General features: G+C 44.3%; 8 protein-coding genes across 8 annotated transcripts; 5 read left to right on the forward strand and 3 right to left on the reverse strand.

The window, feature by feature from the left end:
• Positions 1 to 118: 118 nt before the first annotated feature.
• V1516DRAFT_672243 (superoxide dismutase) lies at positions 119 to 1039 on the forward strand. The gene is made up of 2 exons (XM_066921713.1): positions 119 to 213; positions 448 to 1039. Exons 1-2 carry the CDS (start codon positions 201 to 203, stop codon positions 897 to 899), a joined length of 465 nt encoding a protein of 154 aa, XP_066777755.1. The 5' UTR covers positions 119 to 200; the 3' UTR covers positions 900 to 1039.
• Positions 1040 to 1120: 81 nt separating this feature from the next.
• Positions 1121 to 4268, reverse strand: V1516DRAFT_233338 (uncharacterized protein). The gene is made up of 2 exons (XM_066918774.1): positions 2113 to 4268; positions 1121 to 2056 (listed from the first exon to the last, which is right to left on the reverse strand). The coding sequence occupies exons 1-2, from the start codon at positions 3797 to 3799 to the stop codon at positions 1359 to 1361; spliced, it is 2385 nt and encodes a 794-aa protein (XP_066777756.1). The 5' UTR covers positions 3800 to 4268; the 3' UTR covers positions 1121 to 1358.
• A 1470-nt stretch (positions 4269 to 5738) lies between these two features.
• On the forward strand, positions 5739 to 7293 carry V1516DRAFT_648624 (uncharacterized protein; the record flags this gene model as incomplete). Its single annotated transcript, XM_066920219.1, has 2 exons — positions 5739 to 6775; positions 6917 to 7293. The coding sequence occupies exons 1-2, from the start codon at positions 6022 to 6024 to the stop codon at positions 7291 to 7293; spliced, it is 1131 nt and encodes a 376-aa protein (XP_066777757.1). The 5' UTR covers positions 5739 to 6021.
• Positions 7294 to 9240: 1947 nt separating this feature from the next.
• V1516DRAFT_635173 (P-loop containing nucleoside triphosphate hydrolase protein) lies at positions 9241 to 10782 on the forward strand. Its single transcript, XM_066920008.1, has 3 exons — positions 9241 to 9394; positions 9471 to 9524; positions 9580 to 10782. Exons 1-3 carry the CDS (start codon positions 9382 to 9384, stop codon positions 10332 to 10334), a joined length of 822 nt encoding a protein of 273 aa, XP_066777758.1. The 5' UTR covers positions 9241 to 9381; the 3' UTR covers positions 10335 to 10782.
• Positions 10783 to 10880: 98 nt separating this feature from the next.
• V1516DRAFT_672259 (uncharacterized protein) lies at positions 10881 to 11951 on the forward strand. The gene has a single exon (XM_066921714.1). The coding sequence runs from the start codon at positions 10937 to 10939 to the stop codon at positions 11639 to 11641; it is 705 nt and encodes a 234-aa protein (XP_066777759.1). The 5' UTR covers positions 10881 to 10936; the 3' UTR covers positions 11642 to 11951.
• V1516DRAFT_672262 (mitochondrial 37S ribosomal bS18m domain-containing protein) lies at positions 11952 to 13117 on the forward strand. The gene is made up of 2 exons (XM_066921715.1): positions 11952 to 12366; positions 12446 to 13117. The coding sequence occupies exons 1-2, from the start codon at positions 12003 to 12005 to the stop codon at positions 13000 to 13002; spliced, it is 921 nt and encodes a 306-aa protein (XP_066777760.1). The 5' UTR covers positions 11952 to 12002; the 3' UTR covers positions 13003 to 13117.
• V1516DRAFT_233446 (rab-GTPase-TBC domain-containing protein) lies at positions 12969 to 15261 on the reverse strand. The gene is made up of 5 exons (XM_066918775.1): positions 14958 to 15261; positions 14880 to 14907; positions 14751 to 14823; positions 14638 to 14700; positions 12969 to 14590 (listed from the first exon to the last, which is right to left on the reverse strand). The coding sequence occupies exons 1-5, from the start codon at positions 14970 to 14972 to the stop codon at positions 13123 to 13125; spliced, it is 1647 nt and encodes a 548-aa protein (XP_066777761.1). The 5' UTR covers positions 14973 to 15261; the 3' UTR covers positions 12969 to 13122.
• Positions 15262 to 15919: 658 nt separating this feature from the next.
• Positions 15920 to 17894, reverse strand: V1516DRAFT_233880 (kinase-like domain-containing protein). Its single transcript, XM_066918776.1, has 2 exons — positions 16873 to 17894; positions 15920 to 16814 (listed from the first exon to the last, which is right to left on the reverse strand). Exons 1-2 carry the CDS (start codon positions 17755 to 17757, stop codon positions 16062 to 16064), a joined length of 1638 nt encoding a protein of 545 aa, XP_066777762.1. The 5' UTR covers positions 17758 to 17894; the 3' UTR covers positions 15920 to 16061.
• Positions 17895 to 19747: the final 1853 nt, after the last annotated feature.

Below are 19747 nucleotides of genomic sequence, written 5' to 3' on the forward strand. Positions count from 1 at the left end.
TATCAGCACCTATCTGCCTAAGCAGTTAAGCCATATCTCTGCGAGTCCAGCTTCGATCTGGGTTTTCATCGCTTCTTCTGTCGTCTTCTGAACTCCCTACACTTTTTTCTGTCCAATTCATAGCCTACTGCACTCTCTTACACTCTTGTATCTCAATCTATTTGTCGATTCTGCTACAATCAAAACAAATCATAATAAAAATGGTCAAAGCTGGTAAGTATTTATAAATTCTGTTTGCAATTTGATTCTTGGAAGTTCAATTATCGCAAATCGGTCAATCAACCGCGGCTCGAATATCTCGGGCCCGATAAACCCGCGCAGTGCTCTACTTCGCTGGTGTATAGATCTCATCTATCGACTGTCTTGTTCGACTCGTTCTTGCAACTGAAATGATAAATATGCATTAATTGCATTAGCCCAATAGAATTGATGCTAACAGATCGTCAGTTGCTGTTGTTCGTGGAGATTCCACCGTCGCTGGCACCGTCACGTTCGAGCAAGCTGCTGAGGGTGCTCCAACCACCATTGCCTGGGATCTGAAGGGCAATGATGCTAACGCACTTCGTGGCATGCACATTCATGAGTTTGGCGACAACACCAATGGATGCACTTCTGCTGGTGGACATTTCAACCCTTTCGGAAAGACTCATGGTGCTCCTACCGATGAGGCTCGTCATGTCGGTGACATGGGCAACTTCTCCACCGACGCAGAGGGAAATGCTAAGGGCTCCCTCACCGATAGCCTCATCGCTCTCATCGGTCCCCAGAGCATTCTTGGTCGCACTGTAGTCGTCCATGGCGGCGTCGATGATCTTGGTAAGGGAGGTCATCCTGATTCGCTCAAAACTGGCAACGCTGGTCCCAGACCCGCATGCGGTGTCATCGGCATTTCTGCTTAAAAGATCATACTTTGCTCTGTAATCACAATGACTTCCAAGATCTGTTGTCCGTAACAATTCAACATGTATTCTCTAGTTCTATATTAACTCTGTTTGTTGAAGCTTTCAATTGAATCAAGATCTTTGTTTTTACTGACTTACCTTCCGTAAAATTTTGATTGGTCAGCTTCATGACGGCCAAAATTACCCCGCCGTTTATCTTCACTTTAGATATTCCTCTTTCGTCATCCTCCACCTCCAATCATAATATCTAGACAGTGGCATAATATAGATATTCCACTTTTGCATGCACTGGCCGCCAGTAAAACAATTCCACAAACTTTTGTTAAAAATTCAGAAAAAACTTTTTCGATCACAATGAAAATAATAGCAATAAAACACAAACAAAAACAAAAATAAATATAAAAATAACAACCAAAACTTTTCTATTTCATCAGATGCAAATGCAGAAAATTTTGTTTAATCATCCTCAGGAGTAACGTCACCATATTCCCATAGACCTTTACGCTCGTGTTTTGCAGCTTCAGAGGCGGCCCGAAGGTCTTTCAAAATTGGAGTTCCGATGAAATTACGTTCAGCAGATCGACGAAGTTGCTTGTCAGAAGGAATATAAGCCCAGCCCTGCTCGATCAAAACGTTATTGATGCTCTTGTCCATAGAAGTTGCGTCGACAAGCTCAATGATTGTAGCTCCTTCGGAATTGACTGAGCCATCGACAACAGCAATCATCTTTTTGACAAGACCTGTGGAACCTGCAAGAGCGCCAAAACCAAGAAGTGATTCAGGAGCAGTCCAAACAAGATCGTAAAAGTATGTAACTGATTCGTCCAAGTAGTCCGCTTGAAAAGCGGGGAATTTGACAATTCTCAACACTCCTGATTTTGCCAACGCAGGAAGTGCAGTCAAGTTGGCAGTGATAGGAAGCGTACGCAATTTGCTCAAAGGTGCAGATTCCACAAATGTACCAAAATCAACTGAGACTAATGAAGCAGTCTTTTTCGCATTGTCGAAATGAGTAACCCGGAATCGGGCTGGAAGTTTAGTCTCGGGAATAGGGAAAACAACGATATCACCATTGCGAGGACGGCTGTTAGGAGCAAATCCAGTCAACTTATTGGGAGTCAAAGAGGCGCTGATCTCCTTCAACTTAGATACATCTAGAAGCGCATTAGAACGTGATAACTTCTAATTTGTTCCCGAATACAACACTTACTTTGATCGAGAATAATATACGAGAACGATCCATCATCAGCAATACGAGTGATCGCAATGTTCAAATAATCGCTTTTGTTCGTCTCTTGTGCAGGTGTCGTAATAGGCTCGACAAGCTTTGCTTTGCCCTTTTCTGCCTTCCACAATCCTTTTTGCTGTTCTTGCGCAATAGTTTCGCTCGCTTGGAGCTGCGATAAGACGCCTGCTTCTTGAGCAGAATACTCATCCACTTGACCAAGTCCTTCCTCAAGGAGGGCCCTTGCAAAGGTATCCTTAGTACCAGGAATGTGTAAAAGACCGAAAAATCCGCCAGCATGATCAGCATGAGTAACATCAATCTCAACATCACGCTGAAGAATGCGTCGAGCGGTAAACTCCCGAGATTCATCTCCGAAAGGCTCAGACTTTTCAGCAGCTGATCCAGGAGCCGCATTGGCCATGGCAACGCGAGGAGTTGAAATTCCGGCAAGATTAAACTTGATTCGAGCATTTTCCCGCGGCAAAAGAAGACGAAGTCTAGAACCAGTATTGACAAACTCCACAATTGCATGAATCCGTTTCTGACGCTGCAATGATGGAAGAAAGGCAGATGCACGAGCATTTGACTCAGACGCATTGACAATTCTTTCAGGAGGAGGGGCTTCTCCGTGGATACCTTTCTTGGCCTTGACAGCTACTGCCTCAGTCTCCAATAAAAGATCCCAAATAGGGCTACGGTCATCCGTTTCGCCTTTTCGATGACGGATCACGGTGGCGTATCCATTTTCAATGATGCAACAAGCCAAGTCAGCTGAAAGCATATCTTGAGGAGGTTTTGCAAATTCGATGGAAACCATATCACGAGCATCAAAATTATCCGTCTTGGGTCGCGTGAATAAGACAGTCACCTTGACATGCTTGCCGATAGCAAGCTTTCGAACAAATTCTCGCGCTGCACTAATGAAAGGAGCTTGCTTCGGATCGTTAGGGCGGGGCCCGCGGATACTTGCTAACTGTACAATTTGTTCTTCACCAGAGCCACTCTTTGTATTGCGCACACAAATAGTATCAGCGGAAATGATGCGGGAAATAATAGCAGAAAATGACTTGTCTGTTCCCCCGACTCCAGGAACACTTCCTGGCCCAGAACCAGAGACTGTGACACCTTGCCACATATTTAGACCCTTTGAACGAGCAAGACGCTCACTGGCCCGTAGTTTACCCATGGCCGCAGCACCCAAAAAATTGGAGTGCCAGTCAGATACGGAAGCCAAACCAGATTCTAGAAGCTTTTCTGCAATGATACCTGCAGGATGAATGACAACTGCAATTAGAACACCTTGAGGAGTAATAGAAAGTGGATCGAGAGTGATACTTCGCTGGAGCAGACGGGTCTCCACATACCACTTAGCCGCATCGCCATAGGGTTCACCCGGAGAATCAGCTAGCGCAGAACGTGGGCAGCGAATTCCAGCAACAAGAACAGGTACTTGAATATGCAGACCAGACGTAATCATGCGTACAAGAAGACGATCTCCGTTGAGAATACGCTCAACAATAGCCTCAACTTTTTTGCCAGCATGTGAATCAACGAAATTGGGAGGAAGATCATATACAGTGGTGTAAGAGTCGGAATGGTTACCATGCAGTCCGGCACCTTCTTCCACAGCGGCAGATTCGAGGGCACGATACTTATTTAGAAGCTCCATAGAATCGGGATCTGCTGTCGCAGGCCCCTTGGCTACCGAACGAGGCAGATCTCGAACACGGACAGTTCCCGCGGAGATAAGCGACTCAGTGATGTTTGCCCGTGTATTGTCAGGACCAAGGAGATAGACGATACCGAATTCGCGATTTGTCGTGGGAACCGTGTACAAAGCTTCGCATTGGACGATCTGACCTACTAGAAGAAGTCGAAGATGCTCCCTAGATTGAAAGGCATAGGGCTATGAGATGTATTAGTAACTGACAAGATCGCGTCGGGGACAGTCATATTCTATAAACTCTCCAACCAGTTCCAGCGTGCAGCGGGCCAGTCAATCCAATCTCGATCCACAAGAGACCCAATCAGTCAGAGCAAATAAAAAGAGTCAGATAAATAGGAGAGTAAGGAAAGATGGAATCGTAAATCAAAGCCAGTATAAAGAACGAGCTGTGTTGACAGTGAGATCATCGGTGCGAGCGAAATTAGTAAATTGCTCAAAAATGAGCGCAGATCCATCTCGAAATGCAGCCCGCTGAGCACACGTGAGTTATACAAATACCATCTTGCTGGTGGTGGAAATGGGTTTAGGTTGGGAGACAGCTACCAATGCTGTATATGATAGCAAAGAGACTGACTGTACATAAAAAACAGAAAAAAAGGGAAATACGACATACCTCGTCGGGCTCTTCTCGACGAAGTCGGGGAGCAGACACGTAGGCAAGAGAGAAGACTCGTTCCGAAGGCGCCTTGCCGGGCTGCGGTGGCCGCGCAGGGACGAGAACAAGCGAATCGCCAGAGGTGACAGACTTTACTTTTGCAGTGAATGTAGGAGCCATTGATAAGAGAGGACAAACGAAAAACGAGAAGGGAGACGATTTGGGGCAAGCAAAATTATGTGGTGGGAAAGGAACGGGAACCTCGAGAGCAGAATTTTGAATACTTTTCAGGGTTGTGAAGATGAAGCGCGCAGAGACGAGAGGAGCTGCGACCGAAAGGGAAATAAAAACACGTGCATCTTGTGTTTCCGCGCTGTGTGAGAGAAGATCGAGAGCTGCACTGAACTAATGGAATTTCGAATAAACAACTGAAGATTGTAGATTATTTCTATTAATTTTTGTCCTACTACATTGAACGGATCGAGCTGAATTCCATTAGAGCAGCTCTGCTTAGTATTATATGGCTCGAATTCGGACATGTGACTGAGGAGACTAGCGGTTATAGTAATAGCAAGGTACAGGAGACAGCAGTAAGGAAGGATGATAGGTCAGGCGGTAGATTATGTATGAAACATGTAGGCCTGGATTTGATATCTTTCAGCTCAAGACTGCACACGACTACGAAATGCTGCTGTAATTATTGAACTGGGTAGCTGTCTTACTTGTATCCGATGTGCATACCAATATAAGAGCGAACACAATGGTAGAATAAGCAAAGACACAAAAAGTCAGCATCCGCACGGTAAAATTATAATATTACAATAGCTCATACCATATTCTACGTCTACTTCACTAATAAATTTATCGTAACCTAATACATCCAACACATTAACTGTACAGCACCAAATCCAACTGATTCGTACGAGATTCAAGCCAGATTTCCTCTATCAAGCCATATTCATCATCCCTCCAGCGCAGACAGCCAAGCCTGTCCATCCAGTAAACACTCACTTGATCAGTGGTTAGGGCCTTGTACCTGTTTCGGCCGGCTATCCCCTAACGTAACTCTGATTATGGCATAACTGTCCATGAGGCCATCACATCGCCGCACGCGGCGACTGCGCCTCTTTCATGGCGGCTGCGTGAGTGGCTAATGATATTCTGAGCCTCGACGTTCAGCCACAGAGAGAAAGCCTCAGGCAGTGCGTGTCTCGCACTTTCTTTCCTCGCCGCTCCGTCCTTTCTTCTCTCTCTTCTCTCTCCTCTCTCTTCCTCTTCTTATTCGTCATCCTCCCGTGTTTGTCTCGCGGTTGCCTGCGTTTGTACCTCTGTGTCAGAAGAGGCCCGTCATCTGATTTGAAAAAGGAAAGCTCAGACATTTATTGAGGAATTGTTAGGGCGTTCACTACAAGTCTGTTTGTTCTTTGTCTCGCGTAATCCCGCACTCCCGATCGCGTCCGATCCCCTGCTTTTGCTCGTTTTTGACATCACTCTTTAAATCTTGACTGGTTTTCTAATCATCTGTCTATTTTGATTTTTATCACCTCAATTTTTTTTTCGCCCCCAGTCGATGGCCCTTTCTTCTGAATATCAGGGCGCTATCGCCTTGCTTGACCTTGACCGCGCGCCTCAACAACAACAGCCTCAGCAACAGGACCAGCAACAGAATAATCCAAACCAATCCAATCAATCACAGCAGCATCAGAATCAGAATCAGCAAAACCAGCAAAATAATCAATCTTCCGAAAATAGTCAGGAGAACCAGCTTCAACAACTGCCACGCATCGTTATGCCCGGCGACGACCGAAAAATGGGCCTTCGAGGTCGCAACAATCGCACCTCCATCGCCGACCTTCTCTCGGACGCTTCCTCCACAGACCATCAAGTTGAGGTTGCTGCCGCAGTAGCTGCTGCGATGCAACAGCAGCAGCAGCATATTTATTCTAACCCTGCCAACCCCCCAATCGACACGCAGCTCTTGTCTCCTATGGGCCAGGTGTCACAGTCAGCCCAGTCCGCTAATCAATTTGCCTACTCTCAGTCTCCTGTATCTCCAGGCCTGGCCCATTCACAAATGTCTCTTCCTTCCCTTCCTACAGTCATGGCTCATGAAGCATATTCGCGTCACAACCCCCCTACCGATCCTGCGTTAGCTGGTGTAGGTGTCATCCCGGCTAACCCGGTCCGTTCCGGCGCCAACGCCTCAGCAAACGCTACACTCGACTTCCTCCACCCGGGTCAGCAACCACAGCAACCACAGCAGCAGCAGCAGCACGTTCAGGCTGTTGCCGTGGGCAATTCTCAACAACAATCCGGTAGAAGTGGTGGTTCCCGACGCGACCACCGAGTCTACTCGAAAGGAGCTGCTGCCGCATCCGCCGCGGTTGCTGAGCCTTCTTCCGGCCGCTCATCAGGCGGCGGAGCCGCAGGTCACCCCGGCTCGTCACCCTCGAGCAGTGGACAAGCGAGTCAGTCTTCGTCTGCTTCGCGACCTTATCGTTGCCCGCATCCAGGATGTAAATGGACCTTTGCCAGACATTCTGATCAACGCCGTCACTTGCGATCCCACTACTCACCCAACTTTCACTGTCCATATTGGCGTACCGATCCTACCTGCCATCGGAATGGAGGAGCGTTTAATCGACTAGATGTTTTGAAGCGACATCTACGTTTGGTTCATTTTGTGCAACTGAAGGATTCTGATGCCGGGTGGTGCCGATTATGCCAAAAAATGTTTGCCTCGCCGAGAGTATTTGTGGAGCATTGCGAAAAGTGTGCAGATTCTGTCCAGCCTACGGAATGGAAAAAGGTTGAGGGCGAGCCGATGCCGCAAGGTCGGTGAGGTTTTGGCACTACATTTAAAGAAACGACGTTTCTGCTTTATGTTTGGGTGTTATTAAATAGTATCTCTTTGTGTATTTGAATTTGTGCTGGTGCTTATTTTTGCGCTTGAGTTTTAAGTGTGCAATGCACCTTTGTATCAACAGTATATTATGTTTGTTCTGTGTTTTGATTGAACGAGATTATTGGACTCGCTGATGATTAGCCTCCTCTGAAGTATAGGTCAGAAGGACGGACACATCTCGATATCAGTAATGTGGTTGTGTATGATTGTGAATGCAAAATTTGTTTATTGTTGTTTGCAGTAAGTGTGCTGATGAGCGCAAGTAGATTCTCGAGACGTTCTTGTCAGGTGCTATGAATCACGGTATCCTGCAGTGTACTGCACGGTCACGCTCAAGATCAGTCAAGCAATGCCCATATCTGAAAGAGCTTCGAGTTCGAGACGGATTAAAGACTATGGGGAGGAAGCCGCGTTTTAAGCGGCCTGAAAAAAGACGGCCGTGTTCGTGAATAAGCCATTAGGACTGTGTTTAGCTTGGATCATGGAAGGGCAAATGGAAGGTGGAGGTTAGATGCGGCTGTCTCAGTGAGGCTTTTCTGAAGTTGAAGCCAGGTGAGGGCACATAAAGGCAGAAAATGACTCGGAGGGGCGGCAGCTTCTGGGGAAGCGGGAAGCCGTAGAGTACGCGGCAGCAGCAGCAAAGACAGAAACGAGAATGTTGTTAAGGAGGGGGTTCGACGTAGGAAAAAGAGAAATTCTTGGATTAAAATTGAGAGCAAGGTAAGAAATTGAAAAATGGATATTGTGCAGTCAAGATCTATGAGGGTGATTGCAACAAAAAAGCAAGATTCTGCGGAGAAGAATGACAAGCAATTGCTGACTGGATGACCAAGGGGCTGCCAATAAAAGAAGCAAACAAACGAAAACTATGCGAACGGTTTTCAGCTCCTATTGCTATTGCTTGAGCCCTCTGCTACAAATATTCAATTCCTACAAAGTACAGTAGGGATCTTCACCTAGAGCTAATCCTGCGGTCGCGCAAGGACAGGGAAAAAGAAGTAGCTAGCTCCATAATCCCATCCCATTTTCGAATCACCTGACTGGTTGGATGACAACAGCAGAAATATTCGCTTTTTGCCATCCTCTCGATCATGCAAATTCCCCAGACAGTCTACTGTTGCTCCTTTGGAAGTAAGGGGAAGTTCTAAAGGTTTGGACCTGCGTTCGCGTTGGTGACGCGTGAGAGTTGCCGCAACGACGCGTCGTGCCAGGGCCAGAAGGACCAGGTGTCAGATCACAAAAATAAGATATTGGGGAATTAAGGGATGCAGAGCTAGGACAGGAGTGCTAATAATCAAAATCATCATGCTCATCGATGAGCTCATCAATTAAAATAAATAAGAATGCTAATTCGCTTCGGCAAGCGGTTAGTTCGTCAAGAATGCTGCACGCTCTTGTCAGAATTAAAATACGCTAGAAAATATGTTTCGGCTCGTTTTGTTAGTGTGCAATTCATGATATAGTCAGGCAATGAAACAGAGTAGATTTCACACGAGAGGTCTAGTAAACTAGCTAGAGTAAGATTCCAGCAGTAGTTATCACAGCAGTTCGTTCCCGGTTATTTCGGATGCTGTCTTACCAGTGACTCTATCTGAACACTAGTGCCTGTTCCTATGTGATCTTCTATTGATAGCTCCGATATCACATTCAACTGACCCATTCAAAATTAAAATCGTGAAACACGCCCATTTTTCCCTCTCTCTCAATTGTTGTTCTCATTCCTATTTCGGACTCGTCTGTGAATATTTCACTCTTCTACGCGCCTGATGCGGCTCAACGTCGAGTGACTAGCGTCGTTATCCGACCACCGCGTAAGACTTTGCATTCTAAAGGACGTTTCTTCTCCTACTCTAGTTTTCCTTGGATATTTTGTATTTGTTTCCACAGTGTTCAAGTCATTTTTACAGGATTTTTTTCTATTTTGGAGTGCAGATCTCGTTCAGCGAAAGTTCGATTTTGGATCTCGTAATTTTTGGCAGTTTCTCGTCCTAATATCATTGTTCTGTTAGTCTCCACCCCTTTGCGATGGCAAGTCGTGGTATGTGGTTTTCGTCGCCATTCTTAGGAGATTGGATATTCTAAAAACAGCGAGTAATGCTAACTATGTTTATAAGAATATAATATTGTTGTTCTTGGAGCAGGCGGAGTTGGCAAGTCTGCGATTACCGGTAAGCATAATGTATTTAGTGCAACTCGTCGCGTGAGTACTAATTTGTGGAACAGTTCAGTTCACACAGGGAGTTTTCCTTGATTCGTATGATCCTACCATCGAGGATTCTTATCGGCGAGTCTTGGAGATAGACGGTCGGTCTTGTCAACTAGATATTCTAGATACCGCTGGAGTAGAGCAATTTACAGCAATGCGAGAATTATATATCAAGAACGGTCAGGGTTTTTTGTTAGTCTATTCAGTGACTGATCGCGCATCGTTCGACGAGCTGCTGAAGCTAAGGGAACAAGTTTGCAGAATTAAAGGATCTGATAAGGTCCCGATTGTTCTTGCGGGAAACAAGGCTGACTTGGCACACGCGCGAACAGTATCGTTTCAGGACGCGAAGAAATTGGCGCATCATTGGGGCACTACATCATTTTACGAGACCTCTGCTCGGACTGGGGCTCATATATATGATATTTTTGCTGATATAGTTCGCCAGATTCAGCGCCGAGATTCAGCAGGTGCTGCTCGTGAGGCCCCCACTCCTCCCAAAAGTTCTTCTGCTCATGGATCTGCAAACTCGTCGAGTTCCATTTCCGAGTCAAGCACATCAGATGGAAATGCTAGGCCGAAGTCTCCAAGTGAAAAGTCGCATAAACATAGTTTATCTGTGCTTTCAAGTTCGGATGGCCGTCGATCAGTTAGGCATCTGTCACGGAAAAACGACGAGGGCCCTATTTCTCCTTCAACCCCGATCAAAACTTTTATATCTCCGCCTTCGAAGAAAACCAAGAAAAAATCTGGAATGTGCTTGATTCTATAAATCTCAGTCCCCTCGTGATATCGCTTATTCTCTATTAAAGTGACTCTAGGGTAATTACACTCGTTTGACTCCCACTCCTTTTTGCTTTCTATTGAAATTGAAGTTTCCACTCATTACTGATTTGATTGCTGTCATGTAGATCGAGCTCTTCCTGTCTGCTCCACTCTACACAGCTTGCTGACTAGAATACGTTCGGTCTTGTATTAAACTGTTCTATCAGCGTCAGGATTATATGTGTACCACATTCTAGGTGCACAAAGGAGAATTATGTAGTAGCACCACTCCTTTGCTACTGCTACAGGTATGGATCTGCGTTGGTCAGTGATCAAAAGACAGACCAGTAGGCCCGATGTTAGTGAATACTTAGAAATTTATATGCTTAGTATTCTGCTGTATGATAGAGAAGATTGTAAATTATGAAGAAATACATTTTGGATGATTGAACTTATTTGAACAGTAAAATTTAGCTAGGCGAATGAAAGAAATTATGACGGGCGCGGTTGGGAGTTCCAGATTGGTTAGTAGCAGGACACAGATTACTTGGTTCAAGCATTCTAAAGTATTTTGGAAAACTATATATAGCAAGTATCCAGATAAATACAATGCATACTCCGCAAGATGCCGTATGTACATTATGTAAGACCTCGTTGTGGGTGGATGAAGACTGTGACAGCGATGATGGAAATGCGAGAATCGAGGAAGAAGAATATTTTAGCCAGTCTGGCGTAGATGGACTGCCCGGCGGATCTTCTATTCGATTGAAGCAAACATTAGACGATATCGTGCTTGCAAATTGTCAATTGAAACATCATTTTCATTGGGATTGTCTGCTGAACCATGATGAGCCCGTGATAAACTGTCCCGGATGTCATGAGCCTATAGTCCGATTAGAAGATGGCAAGATGATGGCAACGATCTACGGCAATAATAATGAATATGAGATGGATGTGCTCCCGGTGCTAATTGATGTGCAAAACTATAGACAAAACCCTGCGCTGCAAATCTACGATGCCTTCTTCGACGCCTGCTTCCGAGGCGACTACGAGCGGGTGTGGGAAATAGTAGAAACCGAACAGAACATGAACTTTGATTTTAGACTTGGTCGAGACACCGATAAGGGCTGGTCAGGTCTTCATTTTGCAGCCGTGTCAGGCCAGCTCACAGTGATCAAGTTCCTGCTGAGCAAATACCTCGACCCTCTTGCAACAGACAAGCACGGCAAGACCCCAATCGATTATGCGATGGAAGAGGGACATGTTGATGCTGTCCGATATTTCGAAGATTATCTTCAACAACGGCAGATATAGTACGAACAAAATATTCAGGCTTTTAATACTTTTGTAAATATTATTGAATTTGAAGCTGGACATGTATTTGACACATGACGATATTTCTCATTACGTCTTCACGCAAAAAAAGAAGAACCTAATTGCAGGCCATTCCGAGTGAACAATTTTGAGTTAGTATAAAATCATTACACGAAAAACCTGGTTCAAGTATGAACTCAAAAACAAAAATCTTCCAAACGTATTCTACTGGACAAGGAAGCAGCATTCGAGCTCTCGCGATGCCCTAGCCCTAAGTTATTATCGCGAGGAAATTTAAATACTCTTTAGGTACTTCTATATTGCTTTTGATTCTTAGCTGTTTCCGTTGAAGTTAGCTTAGATGATAAGCAGGATGAGCATTATATCAAGATTGGGTCTAAGCCCAGTGGTGATGCGTTCAGTTCGGGTGTGTCGATTTAGTTCTTCTGTGATTGGCAGATATGCAGAGCAAGACGGAGACAGAAAGAACGTGAAAAATGATAATTCTCGTTCAGCGCCGAAGATTTCAAGTCGCTCTAAACAGAATCAGCGTTCAAATTCGGGCTCCGGACCTAATTCAGGTCAGAATGCTCGATCAAGCTCTCGGCTCAATCAGCGTGCAAATTCAAGAGAAGCACGACCGAAAGGTCCGGTGCCAATGGAATCTCGTAAATTCGGACGAAGCACACGACAAACAGCAGCAGCTACTGCCCCCGTTCTAGGAGGTTAGTGTTTTTAAAGAACTAAATCAGGATTTACATCATTTTCTTTAAGTTCAGAGGACCGAGACTAACGCTATTGCAGGCTCTAGCAATACGCCATTGCAAATCCAACTTCCTCATCGATACACGACGACTGGTAACTCTTTCCGGCTTCTTCGTGAGCTCGAGGATGCCGGCGTTGTGACCCGTGATGAGGCGCGTCAGATTATTGACGAGACTGAACATCAATCTGACAGGATCTTCTACGCTATCCCGCCTCGTCCGGCCGGCGTTGAAGAGGCAGAAGAGTATCAGGCACTCACAAACCGGACTGCCGGCAGTGTCTTACGGACTTCGTTCAACGACTATGGTGAAGTCTGGCTACCCAAAGATCTGTCAACGGTACGTCCAAGAAAGTATGATCAACCAGCAGAATTTGAGATTGGCGATCGTATTAAGCTGGCCGGTATAGACCCTGTTGGATTCTATCGAGATCCGCTGTTGCTCTCCCCGTTCATCACTAGCGCTGGCCTGATAAAGAAAAGAGATACCGTTAACGACGTCTCGCCAAAGAATTTCAGGAAGATTGCTAAAGCAGTTCGCCGTGCTCGTGCATCCGGATTGCTCAGTCCGAACCATCGCGCCGTGCCTCACTTGTAGTTTACTCTTCTTTTCGTGTATATATTTCACTCTAATATGTTATAAAATAATTTGTGTACCAATTTAACCGTATGCAATTAATATCAAATACAAAAACAAAAACCCTTCACCCATATCAAATCAATAGTCATGAACTCCAGTAGAAACTGTTGAGCGCAAATGCGCACTTGCATTCTTGAACAAAGATTGCCACATATACGCCTCACTCAACAACAGCTCAATATCTTTTTCCGTCCAGTTCTGGGTTGGCAGCGACTGCAAAAACATCATGATCTCTTGGAAATCCATTGTCTGAATCTGCATAGACCATTTTACTAGAAATGCAGCACATACATACAGATGGAACTCCGAAAAGCCGGTAGAGCCCTCAGCCATGTAGGTGTCCCACATCCGGATAGTATTCTTTACAGACACTTCCCGCATTAGCAGACAGTTCATCCACCTAAAACTGAACTGAATGAATTCAACGTTCTCTTGCTGCAGATGCCGCACTAAGTTTGCATCGATTCGCTGAGTCAAATCCTGTAGCGCTGCCACTTGCCGCTGAATGCCTGGTTGCGCAGAAATATAATTATCTTGAATACCATCAAGCAATTTTGTCAGGCACCAAAATGTGTCCGCCTCAATCACATCTAAAATCTCTTTTGGCAGTTGGCCAGAATCGTAAGTTTCGACGTCAGCATCCACATATGCAGATAAAAATACTTGGAAAAATGGAGTCACTAGATCGTTAATTCCTTGCACGTACCCGCTCGCAGGATGGCGAATAGCCCATAGATATAAAATCCGTTCCAGTGCTCGCTGAGTCGCAGGGAAACTATATAGTTTTAGATGTGGGTTCGTGCGAGGAACGTCGATGCTGATCTGATGCCATACAGCGTGGTCCACGACCGTGCTCTTTTGAATATCTGTTACAATTCCCGATGGTCCGAAGGCTTGACGAACTCCATCGTTATATTCCTTGCGTTTGCGCGCTAGAGTTTGCATCCGCCGATCTGCATTTGTTGGTAGATAGCCCAGCATAAGCTGCCACGACATCGGCCGCAACTCTTCCGGGATTCCAGACCATGCCAAGTTTCGAAGGGAAGGAATATCCACATTTGACGCTTGTAATATTCGCTTGAATTTATTTATACGTGTGATTCGCGAGTTGATAGTCTCGATATCGGCAAGCGAAGCGTTACTCGAAATTTCAGCGTGCGCTATCATGTGCAATGCGTTTGCAGGATCTTGGATGATCTTCTCAAAATTAGGCCTGATCATTCCGTTATTTGAGGTCGAATGTCGGCGGCTTGTAGAATATAAATCTGTTGGTGGGGATATCGAACGATCGACCGCAGCTAAAGACGGTGAAAGCGTCGGCGCAGAAGAAGCGGAAGAGATAGGAGTCAAACCTGAAGAACTGTAAGACTGTGGAGGTGACGTCGACGACGAGCCTGAAGACATGGCTTTTGAACTTAGTTTTAATACATCGCTATCGAAAGAAGCGTCCCAATCATCATCTAAATCTGTGTAAGTAGCACGCCGTTCGGTTCGAGCACGATGTGGACTGGAGTCGTTGTCTGTTCGTTTTGGCTTCGAGCTGGCCCTGTTCCTAGTTAGACTGAATTTCAGATAACGCATCAATAGCTGTACCGTAAAATGTCGGCGTGAGAATACCCAGAACCAAAAGTCTTATCGTCGTCAAAAGTCAAAGGTCTAGTATTGTTAAGAATTCAATCAGTCGAAAAAATTCGGGTATCACCAACCTGTATCCTTGATTCTGAGAATGAAATCTGACAGCAGACTTTAGAAATGCCGCCGCTGGTGTACTTCTGCCATCTATAGATGTTAGTTCTAAAGAATGAACTCAGAATAAGTGACTTCATGTTACATACCTAGCTGGACCATCTCTTGGCCGGTAAACTAGACAATGTTAGCAACTCATGGTCCTCAGAAACTACTGGCCGACATACTTTCTTCGAGCTCATAGTCTCGTTGAGACTGCGGAGAATTTACCTCCGAATACGATCACCTGGCAAACTGGAGAATAGATCTAGCTAACCAAGAACACGCGGACCGATATTTGTATGTCCGCTTACCAACTGCGATGTATGCAGGTGCGATAGGAAGCAGTGATAAAAAATGAATAAAAGGATAACCTCGCTCACAAAACAACAGAAATCACAAGGCCGAATCAAAAATCCAAAATGCGAAATGGTCTTGTATAGCAGTCGCCAGCTCTCTTAAAAGCAAGGAAACGCCCAGGTCAATCAATCAACAACTTGAAAGAAGCAGTTACGGGCTTGGTAGAGCTGCGGCCCGAAAAGAGACAATAAGGTTGGATTGTGCCACCAAGTACTGAAAAGTACCGACAAATTTACTGTTCCTTTTTTCAGTCCTAACAAACTCGTGAATAAACTGAATCACTAGATAGTCACGGTTCAAAGTCTCCGCAAATTCGACAAATCTATTAAGCAGCCTTTTACCGTGCACTACTTTCAGCACGATCTTCTGCTTCTTCACCTTCTACCTTGTGGGGTCACACACAACACCCTTACTAGATTTGCTAATCATATGACCAGGTCAGATTAATAAGAATAGAAACCTTTATTTCATTCAATATATAGTGGACATTGATCTTGATTCCAAACGTAATCTGATTATCTACTGTTACCACTACTATACACTGAGCTCTAATGACCAAAACACAGACAAACCAATGAAAAAATGATGGCAATAACGACAAAAGACGACAGAACGAATATGTAGTCGAAGCTAGCACATTTGCAAACATGAACTCCAACTCAGCGGTACAACAACACAATCGGCAATCAACGTAATCAATAAATACCAAATACAAAACGCTGTACTGAAATGCAACACGTCCCACCTTATAACCGTTATCAAATAAATAAATAAATAAATAAATAAAAAACCTTAACAAAGTCGATTTCTTGACCCGCTTCGTAGTAAATCATCAACAGATGGACAGCGCTTTCGCATCCACCGAGTAAATATCATTTGTTTCCTGACATCACCATGGACAAATGTTATAAGTTGGATCTGGAGCAGTCTATCTAAACTTCTTCGATTTTCTCTGAAGCTGGACTGGGAATTCCACAGCCGTCGAACCATGGATCACTTATTATATCATCCATCGTCGGCCGCGCCGCCACGTTCCGGTCCAACATCCGGTTAATCAAACTCAGGCTGCCTTCACTAAGCACCTTGGGTATTTTTAACTCGGAATTCATAATCTCCGCACTGTCATAAAAGGGATTTTCTTTGTACATAATCGTGTAAAGCAAAATCCCCGCCGCCCAAACATCTTGCTCCTTTCCGCTATATGATTGTCCTCGTAGAACTTCTGGTGCAGCATAATCAATAGTGCCTACAAAAACTGAAAAAGGACCATTTTTGATATATGCCGCGCTCCCGAAATCAATGAGTTTAATCCTACCCTCACCATCCAGAATAATATTTTCGTCCTTTATATCCCGATGAACTACTCCATACTTATGCAGATGATGTACCGCGCTGGCTACTTGGAAAAATATCGTCTTGCATTCCGACTCTTCCATATCTGTCCGAAGTTCGATATAATCAAACAAATCCATGCCAGGTATTCCGTGCGGAGCCATCTCAATATAATAATTAATATCATCCTCAAAATAATCAAGCATATCGACAATATTCGCGTGGCGGTAATTTTGCAAATACTTCAGAACATGAATTTCTAATGGAAGCGTACCAAGCTTCCTATCTCGAATCCATGTATCCACCAGAATCCGCTTCTTTATAACATATTTCAACACGACAGTCTGCGATAACTAGTTAGGAAATTCCAGTCAGACAAAATTTTAACTTGAAACAAAAGCCATAGCATACCTGGTTACGTGGCGGTTTATATTGGGCGAGCTTCACTTGACCATATGCACCTTGCCCCATGTCTTCCAAAATCTTGAACCATTCAATACTCTTAGGTCTAGAATACACGTCATCTTCCACTTTCGGTACAAGCGCGAGCTCCCGCGAGTCAAAGTCTCCGTCTTCTGATGCTACTGCAGATGCATTTTGAACTAACGTCGTAGCTGAAGGAGCATCTGAATCTAATGATAGTCTATCCGACGAGTCCGACATTGTGTTAGATGAAGATGTGGATAATGAGGGAGTTTTTGCTCGTAGCCCGCTGATATCCGGATTCACCGTCTTAGAAGATAAACCTAAAGATGACGTCTGACTTGTAGATTGAGAAGAAGAGCCTGAACTCCGAGAGCCCAGATCGGGAGTCAGGCAAAGTGCTCGAACCTCGTCTGAAACATCCGATAGACTCATTTTATGTGTAAAACCTGCAGTTGAAGAAAATGAAAACGAAGAACGTACACCACGCGGAGATAGCGAATGACTGGTAGATGCAAATGCAGATAGCGGCCGATCACTTGCTGGGGAAATTGAAGATGATGAGGACGATGGCCTGGAACTAGTCGATTTAGATCGAGATAATGATGAATCACCCCAAGCCGAGTTGAAGTGACGAATTGGAGAGAGAGACCGATTGGGAGACGAAGGAGAAGTGGAATTCATAAAATTGACATTCCTGTCATGAACAAAAACGAATGTCGATGGAGATGTGGTTGCTATACTTGATGCCAAATCTGAGGTTTGAGCGACACGAGGAGGCGTGGCGACCTGTTGGACAGCAGACGAAGAGAAGCTGGCTGTCGTTGGGGAGGAAATAAAAGTAGAAGAATCTGAGGGGGTAGCCAAGGGCATCGACTATCTGATTCACAAGTAAACTAGAGCTCTAATGGGCACCGAGGCCGGGGAGCAAGACCACAATCACTAGATGTTGATCAAAACACGGTGTCAGACGAGTCGAGGAGCTTCCGTTCAGTAGGTCCGTAATATGAGCAATCGTCCTGCTCTAACCAATATGTTTAGTTCAATATTAAGCAAAATATCTTGTTATAAAAGATCGTGATCAATATGAAATTCGATGAATAAAAGAAAAGGTATAGGTTACCAGAATTGTAGAAATTAGTAGCAAATGCAAATGTCAAAAAAATGCTTCAGGGTAGGTAACGTGTGGTTCGATGGGGTAAACCAGCAGTTTCACAGGGTAAGCGGATATTTGGTGCAAATAAAGCTGGGGACAGAAACAGGCGCGAGTAGTGAAAGAGGAGGGGATTGTTCTGTGTTCCAATACCCAGAAGTACAGCCACTTTAGCTCAATTCTTCTTTGTCCATATTCAGAACTACTCTTTATATCTGTGCCATAGAACTATTGATATGAATCGACAAATGATAATAACAAATTCTGTATTAAATCCATAGCGAATTTTGGATTTCCAGTTTTCGTAAGATTCCTGACGGGATAGAGGTGGGGGAGTGCCCTAGTCGAGCTTGATACTGGAACAATCGTGACTGGGAGAAGTTCCCGGGGTCCCGGAGCTCAACGTTCTAGGCGCTAATCATTATCGAGTCATTCGTGTTTACTCAATGATCCAGTTCGGCTTGTTCGTTTGAAGTAAGCAAGTCATCTAAACTCCACAAAAGTGCAATCCGAAAATATTAACTTACTCCATTTTGTCTTCTGATCAATATAACTCACTTGTAGTCAGCGAGTCCAGTCACAAATCTGTGTCAAGAGTTAATGAAAGAAACTATCGGGTACGGGTTGTAGTAAACATAATTGCGGGGTGAGGATCCTTACCAGGTAAGAGCGACGTATATCAACAACAGATTCGGTTTCATAATTTGGTCATTCAGATGAAGTAAAGCACTATAGGCTCAGCTCCAATTTATACTTGTCTATTCATAGGAGTAGGACTGAAAAATGTTCTTATGAAACTTAATAGTTCGCGACTTCTAAAATACATCGAAATGAAGTCAACCATAATGAAATCATCACAGCAAGATAACAGAGCAAAGTGCATAATAGATCGAAAAAGAAAGTTTGAAAGAAATGAAATGCAGCTGCATCTGGCTTTAAATATTCAAGATGCGAGGCAATGATTAAATCCCTGTGCAGGGTTGCACAAACCATGGAGCCCTTATATTTTACGGCTTGCATTTCTGAACACGTATTTTTACTAAACGAGAATAAGTTGTTTATATTGCTTTAGTTAATGAATTTCTTCATTGCTCTGTTGAATTAGATTTAAACAAAACTGCTGTCGATTTATATTGCTTCTCGTACATCTAGTCTCGATCCCCAATGTCAATCTGATCTTTCCCCAACAGTACTGTAACACGCAAGTTCCATTCGGTATATTTATCAGACGACGCAGAAGAAGTTTTGTTTGAGTTTCCAACTGCACAATATTCTCATCTGCAAATTATCGGTCGTTCAAATAACGATTAGAGAGGTTAGTAGTATAACTCGGAGGACTAGACATTCTGGTATTCTACAATAACTTAAATATAGAGTCGGCATTACTACAACAAAAGGTCAACAAATTGTCTACATTTGTCCGGTCAATAATACAATATGAATCCGCAATTTGGTCTTGAATGTAAGGCTCCAGTTGCGCTTATCCATGTTGGTTCCAAATCAACGGCATAACACTCACAAGTATTTCCAAAAGTAAACTGATAAGACAAGGCCAGAGAACTGTCGCAACTCAAACAACCCTCAGAGCCTTGCTCATTTGAAAATTTGGGAAAACTGTCTGGTTGAATATCTACAAAATTTCCTACGATAATCACTGGAGTGAGTCGGTGACAACTCAAGCAAAATAACTAGCAATGTGAACTCAGTGTC

The sequence above is a fragment of the Lipomyces oligophaga genome, assembly GCF_038497815.1.
Source record: "Lipomyces oligophaga strain CBS 7107 unplaced genomic scaffold V1516scaffold_3, whole genome shotgun sequence".
Classification (NCBI taxonomy): Eukaryota; Fungi; Ascomycota; class Lipomycetes; order Lipomycetales; family Lipomycetaceae; genus Lipomyces; species [Lipomyces] oligophaga.

Excerpts from the sequence above, each read along its gene's own strand:
- V1516DRAFT_233338 (XM_066918774.1), bottom strand. The coding sequence starts at position 3,799 with ATGGAGCTTCTAAATAAGTATCGTGCCCTCGAATCTGCCGCTGTGGAA. Across the intron at positions 2,057-2,112 it reads GTATATTATTCTCGATCAAA|ATGTATCTAAGTTGAAGGAG; the intron begins GTAAGTGTTGTA and ends ATGCGCTTCTAG.
- V1516DRAFT_635173 (XM_066920008.1), top strand. Across the intron at positions 9,525-9,579 it reads TGGCAAGTCTGCGATTACCG|TTCAGTTCACACAGGGAGTT; the intron begins GTAAGCATAATG and ends TTTGTGGAACAG.
- V1516DRAFT_672259 (XM_066921714.1), top strand. The coding sequence starts at position 10,937 with ATGCATACTCCGCAAGATGCCGTATGTACATTATGTAAGACCTCGTTG.
- V1516DRAFT_672262 (XM_066921715.1), top strand. The coding sequence starts at position 12,003 with ATGATAAGCAGGATGAGCATTATATCAAGATTGGGTCTAAGCCCAGTG. Across the intron at positions 12,367-12,445 it reads TACTGCCCCCGTTCTAGGAG|GCTCTAGCAATACGCCATTG; the intron begins GTTAGTGTTTTT and ends ACGCTATTGCAG.
- V1516DRAFT_233446 (XM_066918775.1), bottom strand. Across the intron at positions 14,824-14,879 it reads CCAAGAGATGGTCCAGCTAG|ATGGCAGAAGTACACCAGCG; the intron begins GTATGTAACATG and ends TAACATCTATAG. Across the intron at positions 14,701-14,750 it reads TCTCAGAATCAAGGATACAG|ACCTTTGACTTTTGACGACG; the intron begins GTTGGTGATACC and ends TAACAATACTAG.
- V1516DRAFT_233880 (XM_066918776.1), bottom strand. The coding sequence starts at position 17,757 with ATGCCCTTGGCTACCCCCTCAGATTCTTCTACTTTTATTTCCTCCCCA. Across the intron at positions 16,815-16,872 it reads ATAAACCGCCACGTAACCAG|TTATCGCAGACTGTCGTGTT; the intron begins GTATGCTATGGC and ends TTTCCTAACTAG.